This window comes from Ctenopharyngodon idella, chromosome 12 (assembly GCF_019924925.1).
Source record: "Ctenopharyngodon idella isolate HZGC_01 chromosome 12, HZGC01, whole genome shotgun sequence".
Lineage (NCBI taxonomy): Eukaryota > Metazoa > Chordata > Actinopteri > Cypriniformes > Xenocyprididae > Ctenopharyngodon > Ctenopharyngodon idella.
This window is the reverse complement of record NC_067231.1, coordinates 25,742,335-25,757,352: the sequence shown is the minus strand read 5'-3', so window position 1 is coordinate 25,757,352 and position 15,018 is coordinate 25,742,335. Positions and strand designations below refer to the sequence as shown.

General features: G+C 35.5%; 1 protein-coding gene across 1 annotated transcript in view; it reads right to left on the bottom strand.

Moving 5' to 3' along the window:
- Window positions 1–15,018, bottom strand: part of LOC127523513 (cadherin-12) — a 153,229-nt gene that overhangs the window by 37,406 nt on the left and 100,805 nt on the right. Inside the window, 1 exon segment of the mRNA XM_051914282.1 lies at window positions 14,033–14,220. Within this exon segment, the coding sequence (XP_051770242.1) occupies window positions 14,033–14,220 (188 nt within the window).

Below are 15,018 nucleotides of genomic sequence, written 5' to 3'. Positions count from 1 at the left end.
TGCTGATCTGGGTGGATAAGAGCTAATTTAATCAGCATTAATGAGTGCATTAGAGGATCATCTTGCAAGTTAGCTTATTGTATTTTATTAGTGAAACTGCACAGTGGATAATTTGTATTGACACAAAGTCACAGCTCCCAAAAAAATTCACTCGGCTAGTGAACAACTTTACAGAGTACCTGAAACTGCAGTTGTGCAGTTCTAAAATTATACTGTTATGAATCTTTTGCTGACTTAATTTGCTTTATATTATGAATTACTCTGGCAAGCAGCAACAAAATGTGTGTCAGCGAGGTACAATAGGAAAAGGCAGCATCCTTCTGAAAGAAACAGATGGAAATGATTTGAAAACTAAGACAAATATAGTAAATTACTTTGGATATGAATTAAATTAAAGGAATAGTTTGGGATATTTTCAAGCCAATGTCCATATACTGATGCTTCTCATCCAGAATGCACTTTTTGATGCAACAGCAGTGTAATTGCTACTCTTGGCACTAACCATAGTCTTTAACTATAGTAGTTTGAGTAGAAGAACATAATGCCTACATATTTACAATAACAGACCCAGAATGGAAGCCTATAGCTTTTCAACATTTTAAAACTATAAACACAACACTTAAACAGTGGCTTCCATTATAAGTGAATTGCTGTAAAACAGGTTTCTCGTGCATTATTAAAAACTGAGGGACAAGTCAAAGTTATTGTCTGGAAATCAGCATATCCAACAAATCCAAATTGCCACAAATCCAAAGCCTAGACATTACATTGAAAATAACCTTAATATTCCTGTAAGCCTCTTAGCTGGAAGTACAAAGATTGCAGGTTGGAAGATAAAAGTATTTGGTGAATATCAGCATGGTTCCCTTGAGTAGACATTTAGCCATGAGTCCCAGTGGTTCTTAAGTGGTTTTGCGTCAGGACCCAGATTTTACATCGGACATGAAGTGGCGACCCAACACAGCACCAAAATTGTTTAGCATACTAAAGTAAATACATTAATATTACCTGTTAAATTAATAATTTAAGTGTCTACTGAGTTACATACAAATGTTTACCCTAACATTATTTAATCTGATTGAGAATGTCAAAAACACTGGCACAACATTGAAGCAATGTGTTAAACATTGATAAGCCCAACTACTTATGATTATATGGTTGCATTATATTATTCACATTAAACATAGTATGACCAGTATGGAAGCCCATTTTTGGGAAAAAAAGTGCTTTATATTAAATTGAATTAAAAATATGAGATAAAGAGTTGAAATTATCACATACGAAGTCATAATTATGAGATAAAAAGTTGAAATCATGAGAAAAAGACATAATGATGACAAAATTTGACTTTTTGCCATACTTTTGACTTTTTATCTCATAATTATGAATTAGTATCTCATAGTTTTGTCTTTTTATCTTATGATTATGACTCAGTCCAGGGTTTTGACTTTATCTCTCATAATTATCTCATTACTTTTTTCCTCATAAATTACGTCATAATTATGATTTACCAAAGCATGATTTTTTTCCCCCTTATGTTTTCTCCCTGTGGTCCGTAATTCAATCAAATGGACCTGTGTCCCATTTTCGGTTCATAACCCACTAATTGAGAACCTTACGTTACCATAATGCATTTCACCGAATCAGTAGCAGAATCTCAAACTAGCATGCAACCACACAACCAAACTCATAAACTGTATCTCACAACACTGTTCCACAAGTATTGGCCAATACATCAAACTTGACATTGTTTTGATACTGAACGATCACTGGAGGTAAACACAGCAGTGTGTGCTCTGCATTGAGCAGAACTGTCTGGAAATAGACGGTAAGGCCTATTCCAACCACAGCAGGGTTTGGAGGTGCATACAGCCCTCTATTTAGAACCAGCAAAGCATGCAGAGCCCTCTACTGCTAAAATGAGTTTTCTGTGTCGATAATTCATGTTGTAACTGGGATGTTTGATGTCTTTGTTTACATGGGGTTATCTCACCATAGTAAGGTAAAGTACGTTTATGATGGATGGATGCACTTTTTTGAGTTTCAAACAGGTGGATTCCGTGCACTGCTATTGTAAAGCTTAGGAGCATCAGGGTCATCATTAATATAACTTCGACTGTCTGAAAGAAGAACGTCATAAACACCTAGGATGGCGTGAGGGTGTGAACTAATCCTTTAAACACCTCTGATTGGCCATTGTGTTCATGCGCTCAACAGATATATGTGTGATTGGCTACAATGATCAACGCTTCAAAAACATGTTGTAAATAGACATCTTTGACGCTCTTCACCGAGCGCTTGCACAGATACACACGGGAGCATTTGAAAGCAGGCATCTATCAGCAGATCCCTAATATATCTGCTGATAGACGGATCTGTTGATAGAGGCCTGCTTTCAAACGCTCCCGTGTGTACTTGGTACCGAAGTCGGTACTTTTGACAACACTACAACAAATGTATATTGCACACTTGGTTTGATGCATATATCCGCAGGCACACAAGTAGTGTCATAACACACCTTTGGTTTCTAGATTCTTGACATTTGGTGGTATAAAATATCCCCTCTAATAACCTCAGTTCATAGCAGTGACACAAACACAACGCTAACATCTCGTTACCCTCAGACTGCTGCTCTCAGCTAAAGTTTTTTATATCCCTTTTCCTTACCACATGGCATGCATGCTGACATTCCTACTTGTACGTACACACACACACACACACACACACACACACACACACACACACACACACACACACCTGTGGAGTCCTTGATATGTATTATCGGATATTATCAAGTATACATCATCAGATCTTTGTCACTGCACTTGTCTGTCATGTCATAACATTTCGCATTCACAGGTTTGCGTGAAGGTAAACAAGCCATTTCTGTTTCCAAATACAATTTTGTTCCTCTTGGCTGTTTGAAATAGCATACTATTTCTGCAGAATATACAACGTATACTGTGCACTGTATGCTAATATTACACATGAATGACCTACTTTCCATATGCATGGAATGCTATTCCACAATACAATTCCGTCTGCGTCTGAAATCACATACTTCCCTACTATATAGTAGGCGGTAAAAAAAGAATGTGACAAAAGAAAAAAAGAGAAGGCAAAAAGTACCCGGGGGTCCTACTACTTCCGGCAAGATTCTGAAGTGTGCATACGATGGACAATTTACTATCCTATGAGCTCACGGTAGAGGATTTGTGTTATGAATGGCATTGAAGTGATAAATTACGCTAGGTCACATGATAATGACAACATGGCGAATGTAGTACGTCCGTATTACATTTATACCACACACATTCATATATAGAGCACACTTTTTTAGTGGTCGCAAAGTACTTATTCAAGATAAGTACCTACTCAAGAGAGTATGTGATTTCGAACGCAGCCTCCATTTCCAGTGTGAAAAATGAACAGGAAGTGATATCAGCCATGATTTTAACATAAGACTGCCAAATGATAAGACATTTAACTAAAATATTATAATAAACATGTAAAATAACCAAGATAACAACTGAATATACTGAAAATAACCAAGATACACTTGCTAAAGTGTATAATACCTGGTGAAAGTTATCCATCAGGATTCCCATTCATCTCAATGACAGTTGCTTGCTAGCGCTTGTATTCCCAGGACTATGCATCTTGAACATTGCCATATTTGCTTCATGGGGTACACAGCTCCAGAAATATTTTTTCATGTTAGCCATGAATATCATGTGACTAATCACACTATGTTAGAACTTCGTGCATCACATAGTGAAAAACACCAATTTCACACTTTCAAGTGCCCTCAAAATTTATACTCACATACTGTACAATTTCCTAACGGAGAAACAAGATATTTACCATAGCTAGCCAGAATGTGACAAGGTCATGTGACAAACATATTGAGGTCAAGTGACAACATTGCATACTAATTTTTTGTTGCATAATCCATTCTGTTTCACATACTATTTAATAATTAATATCCAGTATATGTAGATTTATAGTATTCCACAAGAAGTAAGCTATTCCCTTCTGAACATTGCCCTTTTTATTTATTTTACCAGTATATTAACCAGGAGTCACACATAGGTGGCACTGCTTACTCCTGTTAGAATCCTACAGTTCTGTTCCCAAACAAAACACATGGAGAAAATGTGGAATAAACAAGGCCATCCAATGTGATTTTCACATTCAAGACTTTCCTCCTTCCCAAATGATCTCAAATCAGGTGAATATGTCATTACTTTTTTATCATGGAAGTGGTGAGTCATTAAAATCCCAGTGAGTGTGGCAGTTTGAACACTCTCAGCTGATTTATAGATCAAACAGCACATTAATGACATACTTAATGGGGGATGAGAAACTCTGACAGAGTAGGACACTGCAGGAATGAGTCATTAGACTGAAGGCATTTCAGACTTTCAGAAGTCTCATTTCCATGTGGCAAATGAAGAGCAACATTGATTGTTGTGTTGAAATTCTGCTATGGGATGTCCATCTGCCTCACACCTTTTCTTGTCATGTTTTGTTAGCCTCTCTGCAGCTCCGATTATCTTCAATAATTTGTCATTGTTTCTTTGTTTAAGTGAACTATGTGATAATTAGGAGGCCTGTATTCAGTGTTGTGTTGCCAACTCTGAGGGAGTGGGAGACAGTGAGATCCTGTGGGATCAGACTTCTCTCACAACTTAAAAGAATAATTGCTTTTGTTTACTAATGGGAGAAATGAGCATCATTTGTTTTTGATGACTAATCACGAGCTGACCCACTTACTGGGAATTCGGGGCTGTTGTTGCTTCACACCGTCACACAGAATGCTGACTGGTGTGAAATGTAAGGTTCCCAACATGATTATTCCTGACTTTGTTTGGTTATGTATAAATGTATGTATCTTTTTGTGTGTACATTAAAAGTTCAAAAGACTGGGGTCGGTGAGACTTTTGAAAAGAACTCTTGCTCACCATTTTGATCAAAATTACAATAAAAACAGTATTATTATGAAATATAATTACAATTTTAAATAACTATTTTTTTGTTTTATTGGTTTTTTTTTTTTCCTGTGATGTCAAAAGCTCAGTTTTCAGCATCATTTCCAGTCTTCATTGTCACACGATCCTTCTAAAATAATTCTAATTTGCTGCTTAATATTTTTGTTAAACTGTGAGACATTAAAAAAAAAAAAATCTGAATAGAAAGTTCAAAAGAACAGAACCGAATTTGATTTGATCTATTATATATATATATATATATTTCATATGATGTTGTATGTAAAAAACATCTTACACTTCATAATTTTTTATGAAAAATTAAATTTAGTTTGTAATATTAAACCACAATATATGTTATTTAATAGAAGATTCTCGTTGTGACAACTCTGCAAAAAGAAACCTTTGCTGAGAATTTTTCACTAAAAACTGTGACAACGAGCCCCAGTCTCCCCTAAATATAAAATGTGTGGGGTCTGTAGCATCAAAGCCAGTTCCCCACATTTAGTATTTCAATTGCCACTTTCACAAAACACTCATTTCATGCACACTCGCTAACAGACACACAAATGCATTACAATTCACAAAGCATTTTAATCTGACAAGAGCATCCTTTGAGTAGAACCGAAGATAAGGAAATATGTGAATCGCTGTGTGTGTCTGTATAAGTGTGTGTATGCTCATTATTGTGTTGCTGAGTGTTTATTTGAGGAATTGTAAATAGGGATGTTACGCACGATTGTAGCGGGGATCGGCAGGGCCTATTGTTTGCTTTAATCGCTACTTTAGCCGAGAGGTTGTCTAAACATTTTCATGATCTCCTGTGCCGCCCATGTTCAAGCTGACAGTAGAGCAGGTAATCACTCAGAATCCTTAAGCCTTGATGATCCTCTCAACACACAGACACACACATACATTTCATTCAGTCGGCCAGCATAGAGCACCATTCAGCCAAAGCCCCGCTATAGTCTTCAGCTTACTTTTGCATTTTACAAGCAAAATAGCGCCTTTATCTGAACAGAAGTAGTTGCTGAATTTGAATACTGATTCATTGACTCATTAGTATCATCAAAACTGATCATGAAAGTCTCTGTTGTATTTTTCATATAGTAAAATGCTTAAATGAGGCAGTTGTGGCCTAATGGTTTGAGCAGGGGTGTCCAATCCTGCTCCTGGAGTGCCACTGTTCTGCAGAGTTTTGCTTCAACCCCAATTAAACACACCTAAACCAGCTAATCAAGCTCTTACTAGACATACTAGAAACTTCTAGGCAGGTGTGTTGAGGCAAGTTGGAACCAAACTCTACAGGACAGTGGCCCTCCAGGACTGACTTTGGACACCCCTGGGTTAGAGAGTCTGACTTGTATCCTGAAGGTCACGGGTTCGAGTCTCAGTACCTGCAGGAAATGTACAATAGATGGGGAGAGTGATGAACATAGTCTTTTTTCAACATAGTCTTTTTGTTTACCACTAGCGCTCGCTGATGACATTTTATTCTTCTATAGAAACTTGCATCGTAGCCTACGAGTCAACAGGTACATCATCGTACAGTCTAAATGCATGTCGTACCCAAGTTTAATAGATCCATGTCGTACAGTGTGATAAAGTAATGATCTTATAGGATTGCTAAAATCGTGCAGTGTATCCCGAGCTTAAGGCATTAATGTGCTTTATAAGTACTAATAAACAGCCAATATGCAAGCTAATAAACAACTAGTTAAAAGAGAGAATTATTCCCCATACTAAAGTGTTACCGTGTCCATGATATGCAATAATTTTCCTTATAATATTGACATAGGAACTGTTTCCAATCCTAAAATAGCTGTAAGCCTACTTCGGCCACATGAGAAAAAAAAAAAAAAAACATCATTATGATATAAAAAGTCATCATTATGACATAAAGTTCAAAGTAGTTTTTGTAGGACAAAATTTGGTTATTTGAAAATAAATTTGTACACTGTGCAATATCGCTTAGTTTTCTTTCAAAACATTAAGTAGAATTATAGCATCTTGAACATTCCCATTGTGTGTGAGTGTGTTTGAAATGCTAGTTTGTTCCTGTACTGTTAATCCTGTTCTGCCCACTGTTCCAAATCACAGAGGGGTCACCATGCCTCATTGCTATCAAGCGCATAAACAGCACACATTTGCACAAAAACACTTCTCAGGAAAAAAAAACAGAAACCTCTTCACCTCATGTAAGCTGTGGCTTGTAGGGCACATGCTTCAATTCTTTCACTGTGGAGAAAGAGACAGCCTCTCCACACTGGCAGGATTGCTGCCTGGACCTCCTATTGAGGAGAATGCATCATTCTGTCTCAGTGTTGGCACGACACACAGTCAAACTGAGGGGTAAACAGAGACAATACATGCCCACAATAAATCTCTCGCTCTCTCTCAGCTGTACAGACACGCACAGACTGAAAGACAGAGAGAAAATAACTGCACTAATTTCTCTGACATTGTCCACACCTGTAATTGGTGTCTTGAACCCCCAAGAATACAGACAAAGCACTGAAACCTGTTAGTGGACTGACAGACAAGTGGAGGGAAGAAAAATCATAATGCCATCTCTTTAAGCCTCAGTGGGGGAAAAAAAGGTTGTGCACTGGAAAAGAAAAGGAGAAGAACAAAAAGCATGCTGATATTTTATAGATTTAGCCTTTAGTGCTGTGAGACTGCTGCTCAATAATCTATATTTCTATGGTAACAGAGATGCAGATGTTTTGATGTGGAAACGGTTGCTGTGGAAAGTGCACAAACAAGACCAAAAGTAATTTACCATTTCGTTTGTGTTTCTCAAAGTATATTTACAGCATTGAATGTCCAGTATTATATTATTATATTATATTCAGTGTTGGGTGTAACACGTTACTGTAATTAAATTACTTATCCACTGAAAAAGTAAAGGGATTACTGATCATTTTTAGGTAATTTAATTACAGTTACTTATAATGTACTTACGTTACATACTGTAAATTAGTTCAACAGTTCTGTTTAAATCAATATTGATTTTAAAATCTAAATTTGTCATCTAAAGGTAAAAGTCAATGCTGTTGAGCGCACCAGTTGGCTGTGTAGTCACTGTCTGAAGATGTAGGCGGAAAGCGAGTGGCTGTTTTGCAGAATGGAAATATTCCAATTACTTCACTTTTTTGACACAGGTAGGCAAGAACATTACGGTAAAACGTAAGCTATGTCCTAGGGAGAAAAGCTGCGCGCGCGCTCTGAGAGACGGTCTTCAGTCAGTGCGCTCTCAACCAAAGCGCACACACATAGCCGCCTCTTGCGAGTGTCAGATTTTCGCAGTTTATTACACATAAACGTTCAAATACACACACAGTTATGTCAAAATGCCCGTCTTGGCGTATATTCGCGTTGGTTATGTGAATGTGTAACATCATATTGTCTCCGTCCATTAGGTCTTAGTGACAGCAGCCTTTAAAACATGCTACTATTGGCTGTCTGTATTATAAATGATAATCAAACAACAAAAGAAAAGCTTTAATAAGGATTAATCTATATTTGATTTATACAGTTATGACTATGCAGAGTTATTTTATATTTGATTATTCAATTTATGTGGTATTTTTACTTACTACTAGACCTATCTGAAAAAAAAATATAGCATTGTTTTATTTGTATCTTTATATATTTTTACCATAGTATCGACTTTGGTATCGAGTATTGTGCACTTTTGGTGGTATCGGTAGCGACTACTAGATTTTTAGCATCGTGACATGTTACTAAAAAAATTTTAAGTCTTATAGTATGTTTTAATAAAGCTAAAATGTTTCAAAAAGCTATAAAAGGCTAAACTATTCCATGTAGTTTCCTTTCTATTGTCTATCCGGACAAAGTTTATAGGGATTTTAAGAAGTAATTAGTTGAATTACTTATTGAGTAATTAAATTACTTTTCAGACAGAGTAATTAGAAAAGTATTTTAAATACAACATTGATGATGCAATTAGTAATTAGTAATTAATTACTATTTTGAAGTAACTTACCCAACACTGATTATTTTATATTATTTTATATTATATTAGAATTGTAAGTGCTGTAAAATCGATTAAGCACATCTAACATAAACGTTATCAATGTAATTATATATATATATATATATATATATATATATATACACACACACACACACACACACACTTTTACTTTTTTTTTTTTTTTTAACTTGTAACTTGCAAACCAAAAGATAAGATTAATCATTGCAAATAAAATAAGCATCTTCAAATATGTATCACATCGCTTAGAAACTATTTCAGTCTGGTCCAGCTAATTGGCATGTGCACATTTTAGAGTAAGCAAACAGGTGATGGGCTTTTTAAATTGTAAGGCAAGACCTTCATCTCTACAGCTGCTGTTGAGCATTATGATGAAAAGGACTGTATAGCTAAATCTCTTTCACTTGATAATTTTACCATTGCACAGTATAAACAGTCATATTACCCATAATGTAATGACATTTTATTCCAGTCTTCATTTTGATTCATCAAGTGTGCAAAGTTCCATTTGACTTTGAATCAGTGACTATGACGTATCTTGTGTGCAACTCAGAGAGATGTTTACAGGCAAAAACAGGCGATAGATCAATATAGACCTGACACTAATGTTCCAGCTGTTTTAATGGCATTACTTGATGCTTGCCTATTGTTTTATGACATACTTTCTTAGCTCTGCCTCCATATCCCGTGTGATTCTTTATGTGATGTGTTGACAAAGAGAATTTCAAATCACAACAAAAGCATTTATAGCTTCAGCGATTTAATAAGAGAAGTGTTTGCAACTGAGTGTGTATGTGTCAGATTTTATGAGTACCCTTGGAAATGGTGCAATGCTCTATTCCTGGAGGTAACCTAGTCATCTCTGTTTCCTGGAAAAGATGGCAGGCAGCTAAAATGAAATCATGATGCTGTTTTATATTGCTGTGGTGTTTTGTTGTTTACATACAATTATTAGATTCCTTGATGCAATATTGCACCAAAACTGATGGGTTAATGAAAGATTTTGACAGAGCCTGACAGTAGGTTAATATGAAAAAAGTCAATGTACTCTTTCCCCTACCTCTATCGCATGAGAGCAAAAAAAATAAAAAATTTGTGTATATATATATATATATATATATATATATATATATAGACAGGTAGCAGATTGAGATGCTCAAATAAACAGCAATATTTTAATAGTGTCGCAGAGCCAAAAGGTATTATAGTCTTCCAGAGAATAATTTATTATTGTTAATATTTTATTGTTCCGTTTTTTTTACACTTACTTAATGAATACTATTCAAAAAATTGGGGTCAGTGATTTTTTTTTTTTTTTTTTTAATATTAATACATTTATTCAGTAAGGACCCATTAATTTGATTTAAAATAACAGTAAAAACACTTATAAATGTTACAAAAGATAAGTACTTCAAATAAATGCTGTTCTTTTGAATCCTGAAAAAAGGTATCATGGTTTCCACAAGAATAATATTAAAGGTTTAGTTCACCAAAAAATGAAAATTATCCCATAATTTACTCACCCTCAAGCCATCCTAGGTGTTTATGACTTTCTTCTTTCAGCCAAACAACAATCGGAATTATATTAAAAAATATCCTGGCTCTTCCAAGATTTATAATGGGAGTAAATGGTTCCTGAGATTTTGAAGCCCAAAAAAGTGCATTCATCCATCATGAAAGTAATTCATACAGCTCCAGGGGGTTAATAAAGGCCTTCTGAAGCGAAGCGATGCATTTTTGTAAGAAAAATATCTATATTTAAAACTTTATAAACTATAGTCACTGGCTTCCGGCAATGGTCGTACGCGAGTCTAGTTCTGGCGGAAGAGCGACCTCTGACCCGACACATGACAGTCAAGAATTAGAAGTCTAAAACAAGAATTTTTAAAGAGAAATGTCAGAGGATTTCGATATAAGAGAAGAGGAGCTTGAGTTTGTTGCCCAGCCCTATTCGTTTGAAATCTCAGGAACCATCCACTCCCATTATAAAGCTTGGAAGAGCCAGAATATTTAATATACCTCCGATTGTATTTGGCTGAAAGAAGAAAGTCATATACACTTAGGATGGCTTGAGGGCGAGTAAATTATGGGATCATTTTCATTTTGGGGTGAACTAACCCTTTAAGCAGCACAACCATTTTCAGCACTGATATTAATAATAAATGTTTCTTGAGTAGCAAATCAGCATATTAGAATGATTTCTGAAGGATCATGTGACACTAAAGACTGGGGTAATGATGCGATTTTCCATCACAGGAATGAATTACATTTTGAAACATATTAAAAATAGAAAACAGTTATTTTAAAATGTCCCTAAATATAGACTAAAGGTTCTTCTTCACAGCTTCAAAACCAGGTAAAACATTGCACTTAGTCAACCACTGTGATTCAATCCTGCACATAAACACTGCTGTCACTCCCAAAGCAGTGTGTACGTGATCGATGATATCCAGAATGTATTGTGAAAAAGATGTGTGGATTCCTGGCTGTGTTATTGTCATGCATGCTGTGTGCATTTAGAGGGAAGCATATGGACACAGTTAGTGCTCCCCACCCTCATATATCTCCACTAACACTTACAGAGATCAGCGCAGTGCGGTTTCAGTAATATTATACCAGCACACACTGTCCCGTATAAACTGCAGCTGTTTTTATTGACAAGGCTGTCCTCATTCCACTAGGCGGAGACAATAGAGATAATATAAAGAGATGTGTGCCGCATTAATAAGTCCTGTCACGCTGCCAGTATTTAAGTACTGAGCTCAATTCAAATCAAAGAAAGTCACCTTGCGTACTCTCTAGCAGAGCTGAATGTTCTAGTTTACCTTTGGGGGAGTTCTTAATGTCAGACACAATTACCCCAAAGTGCTCTTAACACTGATGTTTGAGTGATGTTTTGATAATGCGGTTGCGGTTGTATGAATGATGGGCTGATGGGTCATTTTCAGTGTATGGTTGAGTCATGACACAACATTTGAAGGACTACGGCAACTCGGATAGACTCGGACCTAGAGGGAGGTCATTTTACATGTATATTAACTTGCACACAATGACATATCTCAGGTTTCTGTATTTAAAAGTAAAGCTTGTGTGTGTTTCTGTTATGTAGTTTGAGTTTATGGCAGCATGTAGAACCTTGAAAACTGATAACTGGCTTAATTAATAGGTTAACATTTTTTACACAATTTGACAAAATTACAGCATGATTGGAAATTTCACAAGATATAATTGTTACCTTGATTTTTTTCTGTTTTCTTCACACAAAATACACCTCGTATTTTATCTCAAGCACTCTTAGAGTGGCAGTTTTGTCGTCTTGGTAACCAAGTCCACTAACTTTTGATACAACTTCATTAACTGAAGGTCAATCGTAATTAGTGTAATAATTGATATAAATCATTTTCACACAATAAATACTAAAATAGTTTATAATTATTTCACTCTGTTTTGGTTATAAGAAGTGGTAAGAAGTTACAATGAGCTTCCATTTATTAATATTATTAACTACATTATTTAACATGAACTAACAAAAAATAATTTTGAAGCATTTAATAGTCTTGGTTAATAGTAATTTCAACATGTACTAAAACATTTTTAAAATCAAAAGTTTTATCTGCTAACATTAGTTAATGGACCTGAGCTGACATGAACTAACAATGAACTGTATTTTTATTAACCAAAATTAACAAAGATTAATAAATACTGTAACAAATGTACTTCTCATTGTTAGTTCATTTTAGTTAATGCATTTACAAACATTAACTAATGGCAATTTATTGTAAAGTGTTACCAGCAACGTTTTTGAAATGTAACAATCCATAGTTAGTAATGCTTTACAATAAGGTAATGCATGAACTAAAATAAACTAACAATGAGCAGTACGTTTGCTACAGAATTCATATATTATTTAATAAAATAAAAATACAACTTTTTTTTTTTTTTATCATCATTAAACCTGGTATTTCATGATAGCTCTGGTCCATTAAATAATATTAACAAATTTGATTTTTGTTTTAATTTTAATAATGTAAGTAAATGTTAAAATAGGATAAGATTAAGATTAAAATAAGATTAAGAAATACTTTAGAAGTATTTTTCATTGTTAGTTATTATTAACTAATGTAGTTAACTAATGTTAACAATTGAAACCTTATTGTAAATTGTTATCCAATAGTTTTTTGATGCATTTTCATATTTTAAAGTCTCCATGAAATCAAAATTGAAGTTTTTTAGCTTTTATATGGATATGTTAGCCTTAAGATTATCTATAAGGTAGTGTGCTCCAAAACAAAATTCACATTTAGAAGATATAAGCAATCAAAACTTAGTCTCTCACTTCCGCCAAGATGGATCAGCGGGTTTGATGACATCACTCTGCACTTCAGCTTCTCATCAGATTTTCTGACCAATCAAATGCTCTCTAGAATCGAAAGTGTCCCGCCCCCTACATTATAAATAGATGCTCAAGCTAGGGAACGATTAAGATAGTGTAAATATGCTTTCCATTGAGGAGAATGAAGTCTGGTTTCACATTAGTGTCATGCGAACCACCACGGCACGCACACAGTCTGCTCTGCTCCAGAGACACGATAGCACAGAGCGGATTATGCGCCAGTCGGCACAGACCACAAAACGTATCGGACTCATTTGAATTCTGCACAGAATGCTATATTTTATAGCGTTATGGAGGAGATTAGAAGGAAACTAAAGCTTTACCGAGCTCAATGGCTCTGGCCGAGCTGTGATATAAAAGGAACGCTATTGGCTATTTCAAAAAAGGGGAGGAGCTGTTCGATACGTCCCGCCCTGTCTTCCTGTTTCAGTGGAAATTACATCAACACACTGAATAATGCTGCGCGTTCCAAGGCTCTTCAGTGGGCCTTTAAGATTGTGTCAGCGACAAGTGTAAAGGATGAAAAAAATATTTGAATGCGACCGCCAGTCCATATAATAATACAAATCACCCGCAGAGACTTTAACCTGTATTTTGTTGTTAGAATTGACTGTACTGTAAATAAGGCTTTACCTTTTTGAGCATGATGATTCCCTCCTGATTGTGCTCGTTGGTGGTGATGTCAAACATGGCTCCTCCATCTCCAGGGACGATGTTGTATTCCACCTCTGCATTTTTTCCTATGTCCAGATCATGAGCTTTGATTCGGCCAACAGCTGACCCGACTGCTGATGACTCCGGTACACGCAGATGGAAGATGCCTGTAGAATCAAAATCAGTTTTTTTTTTTTTAAGCATGTCTTGGGGAAGCTACTTAAAAAAAAAAAAAAAAACTAGTTGTTTTGAGTAAATGATTCAGTAGAAGTCATGTTTGGAATAACATGTACCAATGAATAAAAATGTGACATGAAAAACACCTAGAAATCCCAAAAAAGTATCCGTATATTTTCTGAGTACTGAGTTGAATATCTCCATCTCTTGAATATCTCCAGACCGGAACTCCGGTTGTCAGTCAGAATGACAGTTGACAGATGTGAATGCGATAACTTCTTGTTGCAAGGAACACAACGGATATTTTCACCTCAGAGAAGAATGTACATGGATTGTATTTCATGTCGTGTTTTTCTTAGTCTTGAATTTTCATTACAGCCTTTTAATTTCGAAGTCTTTGAAATGCATATATACATTTTTTTTTCTTTTTTCTTTTTTTTAACCAAACCCTATCGTATTCCCCCCGAACACTTGGAATATACAACACATGTTGCACGGGATCATTTTGTGATACTTTATTTGCATCTTTATTTGCAGCTTGATGCTGGTCACTATTCACTGCCATTATATGGACGAGTGAGAGCGGGACATTTTGTTTTCTCCTTTTGTGGTCCGAAAAAGAACGAATGGCATATAGCATTAGAACAAAACCAGGGTGAGTAATTGATGACTTAATTTTCATTTTAAAGTGAACCAACTCTTGAAGACCTGGAGTGTGTATTAAGCTATGTTCACTGATTTCTGATTTCTAAATGCACATATTTATATTTACATAACAACAGATCCAT